The 22,877-nt window shown below is 36.2% G+C and overlaps 5 protein-coding genes across 10 annotated transcripts in view; 3 read left to right on the top strand and 2 right to left on the bottom strand.

The window, feature by feature from the left end:
• Window positions 1–964: 964 nt before the first annotated feature.
• Srp68 (signal recognition particle 68) lies at window positions 965–3,389 on the top strand. Its single transcript, XM_003708233.3, has 3 exons — window positions 965–1,274; window positions 1,535–1,872; window positions 1,933–3,389. The coding sequence occupies exons 1-3, from the start codon at window positions 1,175–1,177 to the stop codon at window positions 3,226–3,228; spliced, it is 1,734 nt and encodes a 577-aa protein (XP_003708281.1). The 5' UTR covers window positions 965–1,174; the 3' UTR covers window positions 3,229–3,389.
• Window positions 1,411–7,419, bottom strand: Nubp2 (NUBP iron-sulfur cluster assembly factor 2). Of its 2 annotated transcripts, none has more exons than XM_003708236.3 (6): window positions 7,229–7,419; window positions 7,078–7,166; window positions 6,713–6,934; window positions 6,269–6,422; window positions 5,995–6,197; window positions 1,411–3,523 (listed from the first exon to the last, which is right to left on the bottom strand). In XM_003708236.3, the coding sequence occupies exons 1-6, from the start codon at window positions 7,337–7,339 to the stop codon at window positions 3,502–3,504; spliced, it is 801 nt and encodes a 266-aa protein (XP_003708284.2). In that variant the 5' UTR covers window positions 7,340–7,419; the 3' UTR covers window positions 1,411–3,501. The 2 variants fall into 2 exon arrangements, with proteins under 2 accessions (XP_003708284.2, XP_012152646.1); XM_012297256.2 differs by having other exon boundaries at window positions 1,411–1,783.
• Window positions 3,518–5,822, top strand: r-l (rudimentary-like). Its single transcript, XM_012297255.2, has 3 exons — window positions 3,518–3,929; window positions 4,028–4,511; window positions 4,579–5,822. Exons 1-3 carry the CDS (start codon window positions 3,768–3,770, stop codon window positions 5,370–5,372), a joined length of 1,440 nt encoding a protein of 479 aa, XP_012152645.2. The 5' UTR covers window positions 3,518–3,767; the 3' UTR covers window positions 5,373–5,822.
• A 130-nt stretch (window positions 7,420–7,549) lies between the features above and the next one.
• On the top strand, window positions 7,550–10,302 carry Ttc26 (tetratricopeptide repeat domain 26). Of its 3 annotated transcripts, none has more exons than XM_076534455.1 (8): window positions 7,550–7,876; window positions 8,007–8,533; window positions 8,602–8,694; window positions 8,799–9,048; window positions 9,108–9,317; window positions 9,374–9,680; window positions 9,745–9,985; window positions 10,046–10,302. In XM_076534455.1, the coding sequence occupies exons 2-8, from the start codon at window positions 8,175–8,177 to the stop codon at window positions 10,155–10,157; spliced, it is 1,572 nt and encodes a 523-aa protein (XP_076390570.1). In that variant the 5' UTR covers window positions 7,550–7,876; window positions 8,007–8,174; the 3' UTR covers window positions 10,158–10,302. The 3 variants fall into 3 exon arrangements, with proteins under 3 accessions (XP_076390570.1, XP_076390569.1, XP_012152648.2); XM_076534454.1 differs by having other exon boundaries at window positions 7,550–7,923; XM_012297258.2 differs by lacking the exon at window positions 8,602–8,694 and having other exon boundaries at window positions 7,550–7,923.
• A 30-nt stretch (window positions 10,303–10,332) lies between these two features.
• The window catches only part of LOC100875359 (prominin-like protein), a 29,830-nt gene continuing 17,285 nt past the window's right edge, over window positions 10,333–22,877 (bottom strand). The window contains exons 2-16 of one of the 3 annotated variants that reach the window (XM_012297260.2): window positions 21,966–22,233; window positions 21,288–21,640; window positions 21,083–21,204; window positions 20,968–20,991; window positions 19,699–19,994; window positions 19,464–19,613; window positions 19,170–19,385; window positions 18,542–19,097; window positions 18,319–18,477; window positions 18,117–18,238; window positions 17,226–17,276; window positions 16,161–16,328; window positions 15,700–15,789; window positions 14,523–14,639; window positions 10,333–14,386 (exon numbers count right to left, since the gene is read on the bottom strand). In XM_012297260.2, coding sequence (XP_012152650.1) covers window positions 14,374–14,386; window positions 14,523–14,639; window positions 15,700–15,789; window positions 16,161–16,328; window positions 17,226–17,276; window positions 18,117–18,238; window positions 18,319–18,477; window positions 18,542–19,097; window positions 19,170–19,385; window positions 19,464–19,613; window positions 19,699–19,994; window positions 20,968–20,991; window positions 21,083–21,204; window positions 21,288–21,640; window positions 21,966–22,233 — 2,705 coding nt within the window. In that variant the 3' untranslated portion in view covers window positions 10,333–14,373. The remainder of the gene's footprint in view (window positions 14,387–14,522; window positions 14,640–15,699; window positions 15,790–16,160; window positions 16,329–17,225; window positions 17,277–18,116; window positions 18,239–18,318; window positions 18,478–18,541; window positions 19,098–19,169; window positions 19,386–19,463; window positions 19,614–19,698; window positions 19,995–20,967; window positions 20,992–21,082; window positions 21,205–21,287; window positions 21,641–21,965; window positions 22,234–22,877) is intronic. The other 2 variants (XM_012297261.2, XM_076534452.1) reach the window with 2 other exon arrangements.

Below are 22,877 nucleotides of genomic sequence, written 5' to 3'. Positions count from 1 at the left end.
GTCTGAGCTGGTCTCCCGCTAAGCTGCGCGCATGCGTAGTCGAAGAGTAGTAGCTCCGCCCTCCCAACAGGGGGTGGAGCATACACAGTCGAAGAGTGACTCCGCCCTCCCAACGAGGGGTGGAGCATGCACGGTCGAAGAGGAGTGGCTCCGCCCAACTAATATGGCGTCGCGCATGTGCAGTACAACCGAAGTGGATACCCCCACCCAACGTGGCCTCGGGCATGCGCAGGAAAACCGGAGTGCCTCTGCTCTTCCAACATGGCGTCTCTCGAAATGAAGGATTATATTGATGTGCATGAACAATTAATTACTTGTTTTTTAAATCCAATTTACGAATATTTATGATAGAAGAATGATCAGTTATTTATTATCTATTTTCTGGTATTGCAGGTGTTCAGATTTTTATTGAAAGGGACATACTGTTATTGCATTTACAACGAAATATCAGTAACTAATCTCTTTCAATAAAAACTGTGAATAAATGTAATAGGAGAAGGTAGGTAGTAAATCACTAATCGTTCTTCGCTCATAAAAGTTCGTAAATTGTATTCAGAAAACGCGCAACTAATTATTCTTTATCAATGTTATACACCTCCTCTCCTTTCATGCGATCCTGCTACCAGGCGTAATTTCGAAACACTAACCACAAGATGGCGTTGGTATCGTAGTTTACCGTTAGATGGCTAAGCACTTTAATGTTCCCGTAGTTTCGCATTTAGCCAGTAGATGACGCCAATAGTAATGTACTACAACAGTGCGCACGAAAATATATTTTAAAATACATATAAAACGAAATTTTCGAAATGTTTTGAGTGTTTCAAAGTAGTTACTTCGCAATAATATATTGTTTTTGATACTTTCTTTACATATTTAATCGCCGCGACACATCTGTCATGAATGTAAATTCGAATATAAAATTATAACTTACCGAAGTAAGGTAATTATTATGAAGATGTTGTTCCTAGAATCACCTTTCTTAAACATAAAGTGTGCAATACAATCGCGTACTTCCAAAAGTGAACATTTACTTACAAAAATTTTATTAGTTATCGCTTTCAAAAGGAAGTCTTACCCTCTGGACGCCATTTTCCCTAGGGAAACCAGTTTGCACTTCAGCGTTCATGTTCATAGTAAAAAAATTGCTAAAAATTGGATACGTGGATAAAGTACGATGGTCATCGTTATCGAGGAGAAAAATAGCGAATCATTGAAAGAAAATCAGCTAAACGATGACGCGCTATCGAAAGAACAAAAGACGTATTCGTTGGAAAGTATCCTTTTCAAAAAGTTTTTTAAACATAAACAGAACTCTGTCAGTGCCATATGTCATTTCCTAACCTGTTTCTTTCATGGTGTATTTGAAAAACTATGGGAAGAGTATTCATTTATATAAAACTACATTAAAAATTGTAGTAATGTTTTTGTTTATATTTATATAAACACATATTTCAGGCCATACATGAATAATTAACAATCTTCTTTTAATCCATGAGCATCTGTATAATTATATGAACACTTAACAGCTATGTAGTTTTAAAAATAATAAAAGAAGCTCAACAACAACATGGGTTAAGACACGGTGATTATCAACGGTATCGTGGCTACTGCTCCAGAAGGCTCAGACGTCTAAGAAAAGTGTTGAAGGTTCCGCAAGGGGATAGACGACATTTCAAAAGGAAAGATATTACGTCAGTGATGGTTACAGACGATAAATTTCTTCAAGTTCCTTTGATGATGGCTGAAAGAGCTTGGAGTTACGCGATGCAACTACGTCAAGAGTCTAATACAGAACCAAGAAAAAAGTTTCATTTAATATCCAGATTAAGGAAAGCTGCAACATATTCTTTACAGTTACAGGAATTAATAGAGGTGAGTCAAATTTTTTACTGTCAAACAATATCAATTTTTCATTACAAATAATTTTCACAGAATGTTAATTGCGACGCGAGGACAAAATTAGAAGCTCAAGCATACACAGCATGGATACATGGTTCGTTACACTTTGAACTACAACTGTGGAAAAAAGCTATGGAGAATTTAAAAAAGGCTCAAGTAGTATATGGTAAACTGGCTTCTGCATTACCAGAATCTGAGCAAGTAATGTACAATGCACGTGTTGAGGAACTTACTCCTAGCCTTAGATACTGTGCCTATAATATCGGAGACACCACTGCCATAGATGATTTAATGCAAATGAGGGGTCAACTAAGCGGAGAGTTACTAGCTAGTTTAGATTCGCTGATAGCACAAACACGTGAAAAGCAATCGAGCGCAGAAGAAGTAACCTGGCGTGGAAAAACATGTGGCGTTGTTCCACCCCGAGCGGCAGGTCTTTTGATTGCTGATTCGAGATTAAATCAAACTTTAGAGAAAGCGGCCACAAATCAATCTAAAATCGAACTGTTGGAAGCACACTTGATAGATTGTAAAGATGCGATCTCGGCCGTGCGAGATTCCTTTAAAAACGAATTGAAAAGTAAAGATAACGATAAACTATCGCCACCACAACATTTAATCAATTACTTGCAATACATTAGACTGTCGCGTACCCTAGAGAGGAACCTAGCATTAATCAAAGCAGCCGAAGAATCTGCAAAAGCGAAACCACAGGATATCGTACGACTGTACGAAGCAACGCTTCACAATCTTGTGGAAATATCGCAATTACAGGACGACGAAGAATTCCTACGCGAACAGGAAGCTAAAACCAAAGGTTACAGAGCCTTCAGGTGTTACTACATGGCGCAGTCTTTGGCAAATCTTCACCGATGGCGAGAAGCAATGGCTTTGTACCAAAGATCCGCGCAACACGTTCAAGACGCGTTAGGATATGGCAAAGCGCTTCCGGAATCGTTGAGGAATACTCTGGAAAAACTGGAGACATCTATAGAAAGTGCCAAGTACGCAGCACATGCACACAGTGTTTTGGAAGAAGAACAAGAAGAAGAATCTGGACTAAATAAATATACGAAAACGAAGAAGCCTTTGTACGAACGTCTGCACGAGTACAGAGAAGATCCTGCACTTCTTACTAAACAACCTAATGTTTATAAACTACCACCATCTATGCAGCCTATACCTTGCAAACCGCTATTCTTCGATTTAGCTTTTAATATGGTTGAATTTCCAGATTTAAGTGAGAAACTTGGTGACCAAGCTAAGAAAACCGGACAAGCTGGTCTTACAGGATTTGTTAAAGGTCTTTGGGGCTGGGGAAATAAATAAAACGAAAACATTGAAACTAAAATACTTATCAATTCGAATATTATCGCACGTAGTGCGATAATGTATTTTTACCGGCATTCGATCATTTTGACGGATATCCAGTTTTCACTTATAACAACAGCAATATTGAATAACAAAAATAAAAAGATATTATTAATATATATGTAATGTTATGTTTATTTTGACCTTCACGATTTTAAAAATAAATACAAAAATCTTGCTATGTACAAATTTCATGTGCACTCAAACTTTAAATTCTGCAATCTCAAATAATCAATGTACTGCCGGGTGTAACCTGTAAATTCGCGTAAAGATAAGATTCAATATATTAGAGTAAAGTACACAATTGTATATGTGACACCACTACAGAGTTAATTATTTTTATATCTCGAAAACTGAAAATCTTTTAAAAACGTAGATTCAAAGAGAAAAGTAATATCCTGCCGTCAAAATAATAAGTTAACCTTATCTAAATATCTGCCACCGTATCATTTCGAGGTTATCTTTATATATTGTACATTTATAAGAAAACCAGCAACATGTCGAAGAATTTATATACGATGGATGCGGAATTAAAAGAATTAGCTATTTCACTTTATGAAATAAACGCATTAAAATTTGGAGAATTTACAACTAAAATTGGTCTAAAAACACCAGTCTACTTTGATTTACGAGTAATAATTTCGTACCCAAAAGTAATGGTAAGATTTATTAATTATAAGCATTAATTACAGACATTTAATATTAATTTACAGTTGAAATTGATTTTTTTTACTAATTATTGTCGTACATTAAATAGGCTCGTTTGGCTAAAATATTATGGAAGTTTGCAGAAGACTGCTCGAAAGTAGATCAGATTTGTGGTGTCCCTTATACAGCCTTACCTTTAGCTACTTTAATATCCGTTGATTCTGATATACCAATGTTGATTAAAAGGAAAGAAGCAAAAGCATATGGCACAAAGAAAATGATAGAGGGACATTTCAAGCCAGGAGATCATTGTATAATTATCGAAGATGTGGTTACAAGCGGTAGCAGTATCTTAGAAACAGTACATGCCTTAAGAAAAGAAGGTTTAAAAGTGACAGAAGCTTTTGTAGTAATTGATAGAGAACAAGGTGGTAAGAAAAATATTGAAAATCATGGAATAAAAGTGAGAAGTCTGTATACAGTCACCAGGCTTATGGCATACCTTCTAGAGACTAATAAAATTACACCAAAAATTGTGAAAGAAGTAACAGACTATTTGTTGAAATACCAAGCACCTATTGTTTCTGTTCAAGGTAATGTTTTTAATGCTAATAAGTTTTGTCTTACTTAAAATTTAATAACTTAAATTTTTCATTCTAGACATTCCAGAGAAAAGATTGAAGACCCCTTTCCATGTTCGTGCAACCAAAGCTAAAAATGAAATTGCATCCAAGCTTTTTAATTTAATGGAAGCAAAACAATCTACTATATGTTTAGCAGTAGATTTAACTAAAGTGGACGCGATTTTAGAGATAGCAGATTTAACAGGACCGCACATTGTAGTGCTTAAAACACACGTAGATATAATAGATGATTTTAATCATGATTTTATAAAACGTTTAAAAGAATTAGCTAAGAAACACGATTTCTTATTGATGGAAGACAGAAAGTTTGCCGATATTGGTAACACAGTATCTTTGCAATACGAAAAAGGCATATACAAAATATCCGAATGGGCGGATATTGTTACGGTTCATGCAGTCGCTGGACAAAGCATCATCAATGGCTTGAAACATGGTTTAAAATGTATAAACGAACCCCGTGGTATTTTTATATTAGCAGAAATGTCTTCTAAAGATGCTTTGACAAATAGTGAATACGCGCAAAGTGCGATATCGATTGCACGAAGTTCGGATATGGTAACCGGTATTGTTTGTCAGTCAAACATTTTCTCGAATTTAGGACTTATTCAATTAACACCTGGAATAAAGATGTCGAAGAGTTCTGACAATTTAGGACAACAATATAATACGCCAGAATCAGTTATAAATTCTGGGGCTGATTTGACCGTGGTCGGTAGAGGTATTACCGAAGCACAGGATAAATTGTCTGCAACACTGGAATATAAAAAGGAACTTTGGGCAGCTTACGAGAAGCGAATATCGGATCAATAGTTTTCATTATTTCGCAAAGAACATTAAATACGAGGAAAATATATATTTCTTTTTATTATATATTTTTTAATATATGCGCTTCATTTAAAAATTTTAAATAATAAGGTAATAATTAGTTTGAAAAGACTGTAAATAGAGCGATACATAAATTTACAAAGATTTTAATGTATATACATTGTACAATGATATACTGGTCTATTCACACTTTTGTACAAAAGATTCAAAATATATCCACGTCCCTGTCAATCATGATATAGAATATGTCCGCGTGCTATTATGTAAAAATCATTGTATTTATATCTGTACATTCTACCTCTTTTGTATAAAATGCGAGTAGATTAAGATTTTTTTTCATGTCACAAATTACGTGTATACAATACAAATATTTTACAATCTTACGGTGTATGTCACACTGTCATGAAATATATATATATATTTTCCATAATTAAACTTTGTGTTCCTTTTTCGTGAAATTAATTTATAACGCTTATCATAAAATAATAAAAAAAAAATGCATTATATTACTGTTCTCAGAAGATCAAAATTAATTGTAAGATTATGAGCAAGTATTGTATTTCAGTGGAAATTTCTAGCAACACATAATTAAAAATTTCACTCTTACGCTTCTTTGCTCTTGGTAAGTTCTTCGACTAGTTTTCGAAACACTTGTGCTACTTGACTATCTGGTAATGTTACCAAAACACTCTGACCCGTTTGAGCCAATTTTCCAACTTGAGGATCTATAGGTAATTTAGCCAAAAATGGTACATTTACCATTTTTGAAAGAGCTATTCCTCCACCCGCCGAAAATATATTTGTACATTCCTAAAATTGTTATTCTTTATTCAAGCAATGAAATGCACTGTTATAATACAAATTAAATACTGTATACAAACCGAACAGGATGAACAGACAAAACCACTCATATTTTCAATGATACCAAATATATGAATGCCAGTTTTTCTGCAAAATGTTATTTCTCTCAAAACATCATCTACTGCAACTGCTTGTGGGGTAGTTACTATTAGTGCACCATCACATTTAACATTTCTGTAATATATTATTACTTAATTATAATCAAAAAGTATAACTTGATCAGTGATATACAACATGATGTCATTCTACTCCATTACAGGCTTTAAAAAAATATGTAAGCTTATCAATCTTATGACCAATCGCTTATCTAACTAGAGTTTATGCTTCATTTGGACGTCACATGATTATTAATCATAGTCACATGTGAACAACCAGAAGCACATGACGCTATTGCTAGAAATTTATGAAGCAAAACATTACATTGTTTTCTATAATTTGTTGGAAATATATATATAATACAATACCTCAAGTTTTCCATCACTGTTATATGCTCATCTGATGTTCCTGGTGGTGTATCAATGATTAAATAGTCAATATCTTGCCAAACAACATCAGTTAAAAATTGTTTGATCATTCCAGTTTTTTTTGGGCCTCGCCAAACAATGCTATCATCTTGATTTTTTAATAAAAATCCTATTGACATGACAGCCAATTTTTGTTCTTTGTCTGCAAACACTGGGATCCAACTACAACAATTATAATGTTAAAGAAATATTGACAACCGTGTACTATTAAATTCAGTTCCATTTGAACATTATATATTGTAAACAGAAACTGAAGAAATATACAGTGTTCGACAAAAAAGAGTGAATTTATATTATTTAACTACCCATCAGATGACTGATGAACATCTTTGCCTTCCAAATTTAACAGATAAGGTACGCTGGGCCCACATAGATCAACATCGAGTAAACCTACCTAAAACATTTTTGACAAGTAAGCAATCTAACCTAAAACTATATAAAAATAAAAGGACTCACTCGAAATCCTGATTCTTTGAGAGCAAGAGCTAACTGTGTGCTAACGGTTGATTTTCCGACACCACCTTTACCAGAGAGCACTAATAAAACATGTTTGACACCTTCCAACATTACGAAAAGAAATGAAATAGCACCACCGGCAATGTAACCTCGACGACAGTCGATCGCATTCTGACTAATATGTTTCTTGAAACATCGTTTTAAAGAGGGGCAATTCTTATATAAATTCTTAAATCTTAGAATAATATAATTAAAATTATTTTTAAATGCAAGATACATTTTCAGAATTATCCTTTATAAACGAAATATTTATCATGACAAAATATATAAATATTTTTTTTAAATTTAACGACGATATTAAACATAAATATTCCGTGATATAAACTTTTATTTCTTACATAGATTCTTTTGCAAAACTAAACAAAAATGACATATTGAAACTTTAGTTAAAGTTACTTGAATCTACCGCGGCTAAAGTGACATCTATAATGTGTAGTTAAAAAACTAAAGAAATTTAATTTGAAATTATTTCATGTAAAATTGGCACTCATAAAAAAGTGGGAATATGATTGGATAATTTTTTCACAAGAATTACTATTTTAGTGTATATAAAATTGATCACCCTATCCACTTTATGTTTTTATTAAGGTAATCAATAAATTTATGTTTCTATTAGCAACAGATGACTGAAAATGGTAAACATTACATTACCTGTTGTCTTTCCTTTTTTTTGTTTTCATTAAATTGTTCTAATGCATATAATGATAAATTGCAACAGATATTGTCAAGAGCTAAACCAGCTTCTTCAGAGGGAGTGAAAAGATCTGTATCTGAAAAAAGGATTCCTAAATTAGAAGAATTCTTGGAGAAGCGTGATTACACTGGTGCCTTAACACTTCTAGAATTCAACAACGCTTCAGAGAACAATTTAAACTCTGAACTATGGATGGGCTATTGTGCTTTTCATCTGGGGGACTACAAACGTGCAGCAATCATTTACGAAAGTTTGAAGAAGAAGGAACAAGTACCGGCAGATGTGTCCACAAATTTAGCATGTTGTTATTTTTATCTTGGAATGTATCCTGAATCTCAACAAATTTTGGAGGATGCTCCATACAGTAAATTGAAGAACAGACTTTTATTTCATTTAGCTCATAAAATGGGCAATGAATCAAAGTTAATGGAGTATCTTCATATGCTTGAGGATGTAATAGAAGATCAGTTGTGCTTGGCATCTATTCATTACCTTAGAGCTCATTATCAGGAAGCAATTGATGTTTATAAAAAGATTCTACTGGAAAATAGGTTGTTAAATTGTTTTTTTTTTACAAATAAATAGTTCAAACTTTGACCTAAATCATATTACTGCTTAGTGATTCAGACAGTGATGACTCAGTTAGTATAGAAGATGATACAATTGTTAGAAAACTAGATGTTCGTTTAATTAGAGTATTGCATGATTCCAGGTATCCACCTTCTTCCTTATCCTACTTTTCCAACATGGTTTCTATAAATTTATTGTGTCACCATAAAATTATATTTAAAAATAAATGTTATCCTTGTTTTGCAGAGAGTATTTCGCATTAAATGTATATGTTGCATTATGCTATTATAAATTGGACTACTATGATGCAGCTCAAGAAGTTCTTCAAGTTTATTTACAAAAGTACCCTGACAGCGCAATCGCGGTTAATTTAAAAGCATGCAATCATTTTCGTCTCTACAATGGCACAGCTGCGCAAAATGAAATGAAGCAATTAATAGAAAAAATGTCTAATTCCTTTAGCTTCAGTCACGACCTAATACGACATAATACAGTTGTAAGAAATACTATTTAAATTTGCCTGATGTTAATAAACCTAGTAAAAATTATTTGTAGGTATTTAAAGGTGGTGAAGGTGCTTTGCAAATTTTGCCTAGTTTAGTAGATGTTATACCAGAGGCTAGATTGAATTTAGTAATTTATTATTTGAAACAAGATGATGTACAAGAAGCATTTGAATTAATTAAAGATCTTGAACCAGCTGTACCACAGGAATACATTCTAAAGGGGATAGTTAATGCGGTGATGGGACAAGAAACCAATTCTGTAAGTTTTTACTCTGTCAATGAGTTAAAGGAATTAACGGTAAAATTATTTTCCAGCGTGACAACATAAAAACTGCACAACAGTATTTTCAACTAGTGGGTTCCTCGGCATCAGAATGCGATACAATTCCTGGAAGACAATGTATGGCGTCTTGTTTCTTTCTGTATCATCAATTCGGGGAGGTTTTAATATATCTGAACTCCATCAAGACCTACTTCTCTAATGAGGATAATTTCAATTTTAATTATGCTCAGGCACGGGCAGCAGCAGGTTACTTTAAAGAAGCTGAGGAAGCTTTTTTGAACATTCGAAATGAAAGATATAAAAATGATTATATCTACATTAGCCTCTTAGCGCACTGCTGTAAGCATGTATAATATTTATTATATCTAGTACTATGTAATAATTTTGATTTATTTTACTGCAGATATAATGAATAAGAAACCACAGTTGGCCTGGGATTTGTATTTAAAGATGGATACCTCGACAGAATCATTCAATTTATTGCAATTAATTGCAAATGACTGTTATAAAGTTGGCGAATTTTGGTATGCAGCGAAAGCGTTTGATCTGCTGGAACGTATGGATCCTAGTCCAGAAAACTGGGAAGGAAAACGTGGTGCTTGTTGTGGCACATTCCAATACATTGTGGCTGAAAGACAACCAAAGTATGTTTCTTCTTCCTGCGTTATCTTACTATAATAGTTTATGATTCTACTCGTTTTCAGAGAGCTTTTATCAGAAATCATTCAACTTCTCAAAAACACTTCAAATTCACAAGTGGAACAAATTATTCGAGTAATGCGTAAATGGGGTAAAGATAATAGAATTAATTGCTAATACTAATTAAGAGGATTAGTCTTATCGTTACATCAGTAAAAGCGGCCTTATCATAAAATGAACATCTAAAGAATGTTTATATGTGTGATATAATATACATAAACTATGTATTCGAGTTCTGATAAATAAATTTTGGTTAAAATTTTCTGCGAATAACATTAACAAATACCTGGCGTTAATGATTTAATATAAAATAGATATATTTAAACTGTGATACACTCATTTTATAATAATAATAATAATAATAATAATAATAATAATAATAATAATCGTAATAGCAATAATAATTAATTTTAACAAACACAATCGGTGAATCGTAAAAACACCATAATCAGTGGTACACACCACATTCGCATACTTGCACATCTTCGATCAAAGATTCGACATTTTTCAGAACAGAATACATTTTTGGAAAATTGCAAGGAAGCCTTCTTGTTCGTTCTTTACAATTTTCTAAAAATAATTCCGATGGAATGGTTTGCCGAAGTTCAGCGAAAGAAACGAAGACCGGGAATACCCAGTTCAAATGACATAGGAGTCCCAAAAATTGAGCAGACACGAGAATGCAAAGGAATTTTCGGTACTCTTGAAAATATAAACACCGTTACATAGAAATCATTAAACACTCATACGTCACCCGTCGATAGTTAACGCTTTTAAACTAAACCGTGTTAATATAAAAACATATAACGAAACTGCTAAGGTTTTAACGTTCGTTGGCTAGTCGTTAGAGCAAATTATTAATAACATATAAAGTCCATTTGTACAATTTAAAGATACAGATTAAAATGAACTTTCAAAGAGATACAGTCTACGTTTAAGGACCTAAACTATCGACAGGCAAGTTGATTGCAAAGTGTCTTCTCATGTTCCGTCGTTTCTTCTAGAAGGCAGTAAAATGAGTTCTTTCGTGTTTTACATCTTACACTTTACTCGTCGCGTCTCTGAACGTAGAGAAGGAGTGCCTAGTATCAAATCATCGCTACGTTTTTCCATATAAAAATAGCACCAGAAAAAAGGGTTCGCGAGATGCCTTTTAACGGGCATGTTAAAATTACAATTTTTATCAGTCGTGTTCATCACACGAATGTCCACACGGCGGCACTCGTTCTCCGGCTAGTTTCGTACACTATGCGAGACATTACTTAATATAGTCCACCGGATAAAATAGAGACCACACAGTAATTCGATTATTACGTTTCTATACCTTTCTTTCCTTCTTTCCTCGACGAAAAAGAAAAACAGAAACGAAACATCACGGTTTCTCCGTTTGCATACATACGATGACGATGATATTGCATTCTTCGATCGTCGATATTACGCTAAAAACGTAGCTTACTTTCCACTATACTAAATGTGTGTGTAAATACAGTTAATGATAGAGCGGAAAATCTGTAACCTCTTTCTTTCTTTCATCTCTTCTCGTTTTATCGAACAACCATTCAAAGTATGTTTTACACGCACGCGATCCTCATTTACTCCTTGCTAATCGTCATTGTTAAAAAGACTCGAATGATTTTGTGCTTCCACGTTCTCGCACCTTCATACAACAAGAGGGAAGTACTTTTTTTTTTATTTTTCATCTTTTGGCAATCAGCTAACGGTCAATTAAATACCGTAGCATGGGCGGCGTAATCTACCGTACAATGTTAACATTAAAAATCGCTGTTCGCCTGGCAACTATGACGAACAGTTTCTCTACGATAATGCAACGTCCTGACACGTGTTCCTGTAGCACAGTAATTTCTACAGCTCGATGAACGCACGTGGGAACGTTGTCCAACTCGAATCTACAAAGAAGAAGTTTCAGATACCAAATGGTACGAATCCATTTCTCGGATGAACACTGAAAATTGTAAAGTGTTCTCCAGATCCAAGTTATGAACTCCTTTATCAGTCGACGTTTTGTCTTCTAAAGTATCTAAATTGTGAAACTTGAAACTGTACTTACAACTCGTTACACTAACCCTTTGCGGTTCAACGTGAAGCTTATCTACCGAGTTCTGTTCCAGAAATCAGATTGCACCTTTGAACGCGGTCGTACCGCAAATGGGTCGCTTCCCTCTAAAGACACTAAAGCTCTCAAAAAGACTTTCATTCGAACAGGTTTCTATTATCCTTAAACGATCTATAACTTACAAACAACGAATCTATCTAGTAGAGAATCGTATTCTTCCGTCGTTAAAAAGAAAATGATTTACCAATCATAGTGGCTGCTGTATTTGTTCACCGAGAACATTCTCGCGTCGCGTAGATTCAACATAACGCGTACAACGTCTCTATGCGACGTGCAAATATTCCTCTAGATCAGTGATGGGTAGATTCAGAGAGAATCTAGAGAGGGAATTAAGGAGTGTCCAGGAGAAGTCTATATTCTAGGGGAACTCAGAGACATCTGCCCATTCCAGATAACCGGACGAATACGACTATAGATTACTACTCGGTGATCGTCGCTTGCAAGTCCAGGCTTTCACATCTTTGCGGGCGTAATTGCCCATCACTGCTCTAGGTGTGAACAGATTGGTAAATTACACGAAGAAGTTAATAAATTTAAGAAAAGAAGAACGTTTGTCTACTTAAAGAACGATGTACATAGAGTATTTTGCGACGACGATCTTGCCAAGAAACTGCCTTCCACTATCGAGAAATCACTGTTTCCGTTAAATGGAATTCAAGTGGAAGTGAATTTTTGGATTTTTACCATACGATCACGATCCTTGGCAAGATCGAGGACGGTGGATCGTGAAATTCGAGACAGCATAAAGTAACGTTCAAACTTCACGGACCACGAAAAATTGTCGTTTGGCATTTATATATGGCGTTGTTTAGTGCTCGAAATTCTGACGAATTGTTCTGTCGAGTCGCCAGCTCGCTCGAAGAACGTTCATACATATTTTTTGAAGACTGTACGATCGACGCGATGCTACCGTTGTTGCCTTACGACTCGTTCAAGACGGCAGTGTCGTTTGAAGAGAACAGAATTTCATGAACGAATCTGTAAGCAGCTAAATCTTTGTCTACATCTAATAAAACACCGAGATATTCAATCTAAATCCGTTGCAGTCTCATCTAAATCAGATGTTTAACAATGCATCCAACAAGTTTGAACTTTTTTTGAATACTGTTAAAAATCTTCATTGAGAAAGATTCATAATATCGAGAGAAAAGATACGAGTTAGTCCATGCAGAGAATTAATATTTAACGCGACGGGATATTTATTCGTTCTAAAGAATAAATGACTTTGATTCGTATTCGAATCGACCGCACAGTCTATTCGTAACGACGACTCATTGACGTCTTGGCGTAGGATCATTGTCGCAATTAATTAATTCTGTGCATTTGATTTTTCCTTTTTGTTGTTGCTGTTGTTCGTTGGTAGGCAGTTTGCGTACAAGACAGTGAAAATTCATAAGACACAAGCGGCTGAATTATATACACGTTCGCTACTTTTTGAATAGACAAGTTTCGTGTTCAGTGATAGAGAAGCGTACGCCAGTGGGTCAATAAGGGAGGCACGATAATGAACTTTCATTAATACTGATTAATGTAGACGATGATTTCAATCCTGTGTGTGAGTGTGTGTAACTAGGTACTAAATGTGTGTAAAAAACTTTAGAATAATTATTCTTGAAACACTGTTAAAAAATCAACGCATCTTCGAGCAGTAGAAAAAATGCTGGTCACAAATGGCATTTTACGGGAAGAAAGTTACAAAACGGTGGTAAATAATCAGTCGTGTTAAATATCGATTGTCCAACGATCAACATAGCACAAACGATGTAAATCATCGCTTCATTACAGTTTGTCTCGTAATAAAAAAGGACAAAAATAAAGGATACATTGTTACGCTATTAAAAAGATTGTTGAGTCGCAAAAACCATTCGAGATACAACGTACCGTTTCTCTCGTGGTTATTACACGATGTCTAAACAATAATTACTAAACAAAACAAATCGCACACGTTGATCACACTACTTGCACTCGCCGAAGGATCCATTTTAGCCTACCTCAGTCTGTGTTTTAAACTTGGTCTTTCAGTGATTTCGCCGTTTGCACGGTCCGTGGCACGCTCAATAAGAAACGCTACAATTATACGTAGTCTCGTCTGCATTTGGATTTCTCTTTCTTTCTGAGTGTCCTCCTGTAACTGCGAGTGAGACTATGGGTAGCCACGCTACTGAGCGCTAATTTTGTGCATGCCACGGCACTTGTTTCCTAATTTGTGTCCCTAAAAAATATATTAAAATGGTTATTTTATGTTACGATTGATTCATCCATTCGTTTCGACTATATTGTCCTATTTGCACCACAACTTAGTAATTCATCATGGACAAGATGAAATTTGAAGGTCCGTAGAAACTTACCCTGGCCCAGGATAATAATAGTAAGGAGGAGGTCTTTCGTATTCTGTGCTCAAAGGCGGCGGAGCAGCTGCAGCTGGTTGATATCCAGGAGGTCCACCGTTAGGAAAATCACAATTTCTGAAAATAATATTGCTACATCAGTCAAAACTAATGTTACATCTCTCGATCGCAACTTATTCTCTATTCCCTTTGTCAGACGCGAACAAAATTGAGAAAAACAGAAAAAGGAAGAGAAAATTTGTCAACACTGAACGAAGTTATCGTTGGCCATAGCGTAGATATGCCTTAGCGAACAAACGAATGACGAAGCTGCTGAAGCGAAATTAAAGTAAATTTTATACGGTAAATATTGTCCTGTAGAAAATTAAACGAGGTTTGACCTCGAGACTTGGACATGCTGCTTTGAAAATCACCTACGTACATTTGAAACCGAATGAAATTTGACCGTGGCGTTTAAAACAAGGGAGTCTTTCGTATCTCATTGAACCTATTTCTCGTCCTGACCCACAAAAAGCTTTAGCGAAGCTATTATATGCCACGCAAACGATCTGAACAAAAGATATGAACGAAAAAAAGGACAACGAAGTACGGTGACACATTTGGTAACAAATCTGTCTTGCGACTTACGTGCAGAGGCGTTTCGAGAGACGCGAGAAGTTGCCCCCCCGCAAGGTTCCCACTCACCTGGAAATAACCGGGAAAAAAAGCGTGACCATCGGGATTCCAATGACATGTACGGGATAGGATCAAGTACAACAATTGCAAATAGAATCAAGAATAATTGGAACACTCGATTCATCGATAACGGTTTCTAATTGAATTATAAAAAAGATTTCAAAGTACTTACTGATATGAATCAAGTTTCAATATTATCTTGATTTTATTAGGTATCCATGCAAGCTTTTTAATCGGAGCTTGATCCCATCCTTCGTTAAATCGAGCGTTTCAGAAAAAAAGAGAGAGAAAAAAAACATGAGAAAAAAGAATGCACAAAGAATGTCGCGCAATGAGTGGGAACCCTGCTCACCGATAAAAGGGAGAAGAGAAAAATGAAAAAATATTGGTGGCAGTAAGAGACCAGGTCCCGGACAGAGGAACCGAGTGAACAGAAAATTGCATAACGTGTCACAGAAAGCGGAATTTATGATTGTCGCTCCGAGATTAATTCAAGACTTACTGCGCTTCTATCGATATGCTAAAGACTTTATTGTGAGGTTCAGTTTTGGAGGGAGCGGTAGTTTCGTGGCTTCGCCACGAAGGGGTTGAACTGTAAAATAAACCAGAAGTGAACTAGTGAACCGGAGAAACAAAAAGAGAAATTGGTCGAAATTCTTATATAGCCCTACTGATCCCAAAATCGATTTTTAACGATTAACGATTAACCCTGAGGTTTACGCATTTTTATATTTCGTTAAGACGATGAGTTTCATTTTTTATCCGAGAAATGTAAGATCACGATTCGAGTGGAATGATTGGAAAGAAAATGACTTCCTAAAGAGACGGTATAATTCCTTGTTAATCGAGTGAAAATCAATTAATTCAACGTAAGTGACATCGAATCTTTGTTTAAACATGAATTATCCTGTCGCTTTAAGAGCTTTCTATCTAAATTATCAACATGTCGGTTAGAATACTTACTTTGGCGCTACATCAGAATATCTGGAATAGTGATGGTGATAATGGGATGTGCTTTGATGGGCATCATTGACCCTTTCTCGCTCGCTGTATCCTCCTGCAGGCCCATCGTAACTTTCGTATTTGGCGTAAGGGTCTCTACTATGAGATACGTATTTCTTGTCGTGAACACTGTAATCAAAAGAAACATTTTAATCCGGATAATTGTGAGTCGAACGACGACTCGTCATGCGAGTTAGAGAAATCGGTATATATTTTTTGCTAAGCTCTTTCTGCGTGTTACTGGTGTAATTGACAGCCTAAATAGCTAGACTAGTTTTCGCGTTACTACTGTGTGCCTGTGTTTGTGTTTATGCAAGAAAGATAGTTTCAATGCTGTTCTCTTTTTCGTATCAATACTACACGAGAATTAGTATCGGAATACTAAAAGATACTCCACTACACCTTCTGGATTACAATACGATATTTGGCTGATTAATCTACATCTGTATATTAATAATACTTCGAAACAATGTAGCCCAGAAGGTATTAAACGAGAAAAATAGAAATTACATTACGATTGAACCTTTGTAATATTGATTCGAAGAAAAATTACAAATATTTTAATAACAATATAAAACTTTGATAGCGGCTATCTATTTCCTTCAGATCCAAATTACCAAAGTTCAACTGCGTAAAAATGACAAAAAATAAATAAATAGATAAATAAATAAAGAAAGAAAAGGCGATACTGTAGAATCCATATTAAATGTTTACTCGGCTAAAATTCCAATTCATTAAATATTCAATGTATTACCGTTCAGGAAAAATAAGTTCCCAAAGTTATTTTATAAAAGATACTCTTGATCCTACAGTACCTTAACCACGTCTCATGCAATCGAAGAGAATACTTAATCTATGGAACCTATCTAAACGAACTGATATGAGATGCGTGATTATTAGGATACTGAGGCTACTGGATAATGAAACAAATAATTGAAATTGTGTTTACAGCATCAAGGATCTCCAAGGCATGCAATACAAACAGAATTTATCATGCGAGCAATTTGGCTTTTGTCGTATACTTACTGAGTAAGGGGTATGTTATCCCTGTCTGCGTACGCGTCATACAAATATTCACTGGAACGGAGCGTGTTAGCGGTTAGATTCCAACAACCATTCCACACATTAGACAGCTACTTTTAACTTAATATAAACTACTGCATCGAAAACATGGGCAGGGATTCAATTGCTGATACTATAAAAATGTGTGTGCGAAACACAAATCGCAGTCGATCGAACGAAAAATGCAATTCGAACAGTCGAATTCCTGCCACGAAAGAACATTGCTTCGAACATTGTACTTTTTCTTTCCTGTTGCGTTTTCGCGCACAATCGACAGGATAAATAATTAGTTAATAGCATGTGGATACACCGAGGAGACGGAAACTGTAAGTGTAGACAGTACACTGCCATTTATGATACAAATTTACCGATCTCTATATGATATATTGTTTTTAAATTCATGAAATTCGCTATAACGATAATAGTAGGAACATTCATGCCGGCTAAAAAAAAACTAAAAGATATTGCAGGCGCGATTAAATGCATGCTTTTGGATATATGGAAGCTCGATTAACTACCAGAAGACTCAAAACTTGCTACATGAGGAGTGCTCAGAACTTGTTGGCCAGAAATTAGCGAAGAAATCATGGAAGCGATTGTTTTCGAGTGGATGTAATGAGTATTCTGTTCTTAATTTTAACGATATCTCTCGGTTTTTTGCAAGTTACGCGTCTATCATAATTTCGTAAATTTTTAAATTTAACGAATGACAATGAATAACCCTGACTTCACACCAAGAGGATAACTGGCATTGGTGGTTGACATGCGTTGGATATTTAATTATAATTTGGAAACATATAATAGCGTTTAATCTATCGTTTGGATTTAATCGATGTGAAAATATTAGAAACTTACGCTTCGACTAAAGGTCCAGGGTAAGGGTCCGATTTTTGATATAACGCACTCAGCTTCACGCAGAGTACTATGGTTGGAATGAAAAGGATTAAACACCATCCGACACTTGCCCAGAAACCGTTCTATATGTTAAGAAATACAATAAAAGATTATACTCCGAAAATGATATATTTGCATTTAGATCTACTTTATTGGTACTCACAAACGGATCTAAAATCCTGTTACAGCCTGCGACTAACGTGGCATTGTACGCGTTTGAAACAGGGGCGCATTTGCCGATGTGAAATAGCGCGTGATCGATCACTCGCTCGAGGAAGTCATCGACTTGACGAAGAAAAGCGTTTCCAAATCTAGTTGCTAGCTGCAAGAGAAATCAAAGCTCTAATAACTTTAATAATTGTTAAAACGCAACGGGAAATACATACATATTGCACGTATTCTGGACCGTCTTTGTTGAGGAACTGCTGAGCTTTCGTAACTTCGTCAACGAGGTCGTGAATGGCATCCGCCATCGAACTATGATTAAACTTTATCTTCTCCTCGAGAGCCAAAGCCTTCGTGGCTAACTGTTCGCTGAGCGTTGACATTGGCACTACCAAATCTCTATGATAATGTTCCAGGTCCATTGCATTTTTCTCCAAACTGACTCGAATGTCCTCTTGTCCTTCGGGTAATTTGGCAGAGACCTCCCATAACTGTCTTGCCAAATGTTCTAAGTTGATGTTGGTGATATTGTCGGCAAGGATCTCTGCGTATTGATAAAATTTGATGTCGCTGAGACCGCTCTGCGCGAGATCGTTCAACTTCGATTTGGCGCTGTCCGTGAGAATCACCACACCCGGTGATAAACTAATTTTACGACGTAATTGTTGGATGGTGTTATTGATATCGTAACGGCCAGTGTATTCGCGCAATGTGTCCACGTCGAACAGATTGTTCAACTTCAACACCTTGTACAACGACTCGTTTCGGTGGCAGTTTCTGCGATACAACAAACCAAAATCAGTTGTAGACTTTCGATTCTCCGATATAAAAGTTTCGCGGTACACTTACGTGAGAATATAGCTCATGTTTATGTCGGCATTCGGATTATTACGATACAGTAACTTTTTTATCTGAACAGTTCCGTCGAGTAGAGCGAACATTCGGTTGTCTTGAGGATTCTTTAAAGGCTCGCAGATCGCTCGTTGAACCAGGACACCGGTAACCATGTGTGCAACGGTGATTACCATTAGAACGCTCGTTAAAAGGAATATAATCCAAACAGCCCTAAGTACGAATAGCACGAAATAAAAGTATTTGTTATATCGCATCACGATCTTTAACCATTTTGTTCGTGGGACTCACATCATCAGGAATCGTGCACCTGATCCTTTGTTGCAGCAGTCGTCGCCGTAACCATCAGGTCGTTTTCCACAAATTCCACAGAACAGACCAAATGTCAGACACATTAAAACGGTCAATAGAATTCCCGATATCCCAAGACCCAGATAGTACCTGAGAAAAAATGAATTTTATCGAGAAAATATTGAATCGAAGGTAATATACTGTATCGTCCGTCTACCATATTTTTACAATTTACCTGTATGGCGCATATTGATCAATGTGTGTTCGAACAACATCCATGTTCTTAATATAAATTTTATCGATGTCAACGTTTATTCTGTCAATAAGCATCGTCATGTTATCAGCCAGATCGGTTAAAAAGACTCCGGCTCTTCTAATACTTGCGCTGACTACAGGAATGGTTTGATTCACCGCGTGCTGAATATCCTTCTGTATCTTCAGGAATGATTCTTTACCCTGGCTGACTTCTGACACGATGTTACCTTTCATCAACATGGTGATGTTGTGCAACGCCGAAGTGACGTTTGGCAACTGAAAGAACATTAATCGTGTAACCAGCTGATACGATGAATCATCGTGTCCATAAAAATGTAGGAGTAACGATTATTATGCTATAAAAAAAAAAGAGTTAACGTTATCGAGATGGAAGTTCGAAAGTGTCATGCCGCGATATTCTCGTGAATGAATATGATTTCGATACGTAGATGAATAAGAAACAAGTGGAACCGTGTCACGAAAGGTGCAACGAAGTGTATGAGTTTTTTTTCCTTCTCCGAAACTATTAGAGAATACAAAGAGTGCTTGGTTGGAAATAAAGTGTTCGACAGATTCGAATGAAATGTAAGTGATCTATAAAATTGTGCAGCTCATTCGAACGTGCAAAGTAAAACGAGTGTTATATATGGTTGTTAAAAAATAAAAGATGCAACTTTTCTTTCCCTAATCATCAATGGAAATAAACATTGGCCAATTTGAACGTTACACTTAACACAGGTTTGTCCAATGAACGACACACATATGGTACGATACACAAAACTGGAGATTTACATGCTTTAGAGCTTACAACTTACAGACTGAAGCTATTGTGGCAAGCATGGAATCAGACAAATTGATACAGTGATTTTGCTTGCAAAACCAACGGTTGCACAGTCATAAGATTAAACAAAGAACTTTATATTAAAATAGTAAAACCTCACAATGATAGGAAACACTTGATCCTATCGTCTATCACTTTTATCCATCTAAAGGCTGAAATAAAGTTAGCGTGATATTTGAACGATCGAAAAGAAAAAGGGGTTTCTTTCATTTCGGACGCGAAGCAAACTTTTGAAGTATCCCTTTCAGTTTTTTCCCAATCTAAATTCGTCGACCAAATGATTCATCCTTCTAAAAAGCAACTCTCCCCGCGGAACTACGCAAAATAAGCAACGTAAAACAAAAGAAAGCAGAAAAGGAGAAAGAAAAGTTGAACGATAAATGGTTCAGGGTAATAATAAACTCATACCTTCGGGAAATATCGGTCCATGTACTGCATGCATGTAAAAGAGAAAGCAGATTAGATCTCGATGAATGAAAACGACGAACGTCGGACGCAACAGAAGTAAACGAAGAAGCGTTACCTTGTCGAAGTCGACTTGAACAGACATTTGATTCACTTTGTAGTCGTTCAACACCTGTTTGCAATGTTGGGTCTTGCATGCGGCGAGCGTGTGAAGAAGATTGTTTTTAACGCCTCGTACCACTGAAAAAGAAACGAGTCGCGTTAATCGAGTAAGAATTAATTCGATCCGTGAAGACTTTAACATAGGATTTAGTAATATGTACCAATGTCTAATTGACTAGCATTCGTCCTTAAATCCCTCGTGATTGTATGCATGGTCTTCAAGTCTTCCTTGATGGACTCTAATCCAGCTACAATGTCGCTGAGATTAGTCAAAGAGACTGCATGGGAATATTCGGCAAGCTGTTCAGTCACGATTCGGCCACTCGCTTGCAGGATGTTGTTTAAATTAATTTCGAGTTCGTCGAAATTAGTTTTGAGAAGATTATTGATCTCCTGCTTGGTGGTGCTTAGGTATAGTTTCACGTCCTTCAGGCTGGTCTTGACGTTGCTCGGTAGTTCCTTGGTGCCATCTTGCATGTACTCGTTCGTCACGAACGCACAGACTACGCCAAACCTGTAATTTGCATCCAATGCTTTTGTCCGTATCGAAAGAATAAATTGATCTCTTGTTTCTCTTTCGAGTAGCAATTTATTTGATTCTGTTTGAAACGGTTGTTGACATTTGTCGAATCACGATGATTGCCTTTGAAAGAAATTAACGATGGAAAATACCGTTTGATTATATAATAGAATATTCGAATGAACGATCAACTCCGAAGAGACTGTTGTCGCGTTCTACTTTCTGAACGATGTTCAAGAGATTTTGCATTCGTTTGTTGCATTTCCCTTTTCATTGGCATTTTCCCAATGCGAGACAAGTGTAACGCTAGTATACTTACAATATAATAGTAGCCACTGCGATCAGCACCATACTCAGTAACACTTTTCTACAATGATCGTGTTTCTTGTCGAACGGTTGACTCCTAGCACCGCAATGGCCAGCGCATCTGCAGCAACAGAAGAATAATCCGACGCAGGGTAAAATCGCCGCCAACAGAAGACCAACGAAAGCTAGACCTGCCAGACCACCGTAATGAGTCACGATGATCCTCCATTCGGACAGGGTGTACTGGAATGCTGGTATTCCATCTATAACGCTAAACATTCCTGCAACACATCGAATCGTCGTTATTCGCGCAAGGATCATTCGTAAACAATTCGATATTTGATTATAGCTAATCGTTTGTCGAGTAACGATTATAGCATTCGTAAAGAAAAAAATAAAAAGACCGAACGAAGGAAGCTAACGGAAGAAATGCAGTGTGGTAACAGACATTAAAGAGTATATTTTCCATCTGCAGTCCCGATACTGGTTTTTGGGGCGAGAACACAACGGGGGGAAACGAGGACACGGTCGGATGTAGAACGTAGGTCAGGAAGGGTTGCCAGGTCGAAGGGTGAACGTAATGGGGACAGAGGAGGAAAATTTATTTCCTAGTTGTTCCTGGGAAAAATGGATCAAACGTCGATGACCGGTCGGGTCGGATTAAGACCCTGCTGGACCCGCTGCATTGATTTTCTGATGCATCCTGGCTGCGTTCTCCTTATACTCCGTCTACGTGTATACAAATTTCCATCGTATTCTTTCGAAACTAAATTGAACGAAAAGCATAATCCGAAACATTTTTTATCGAAAATATTTTAATCTTGCGCTTAGACGAAAACGAAGTCGAACTAATTGTCGAGGGTCAAAGGCTTTGAAAAGTCGAAAACGAGATCGAACGATGGCCGGACCAATAAAAAACGGAGGA

This window comes from Megachile rotundata, chromosome 8 (assembly GCF_050947335.1).
Source record: "Megachile rotundata isolate GNS110a chromosome 8, iyMegRotu1, whole genome shotgun sequence".
Taxonomy (NCBI): Eukaryota; Metazoa; Arthropoda; class Insecta; order Hymenoptera; family Megachilidae; genus Megachile; species Megachile rotundata.
Note: the sequence above shows the minus strand (reverse complement) of the source record. Positions and strands in the feature narration are given on the sequence as shown.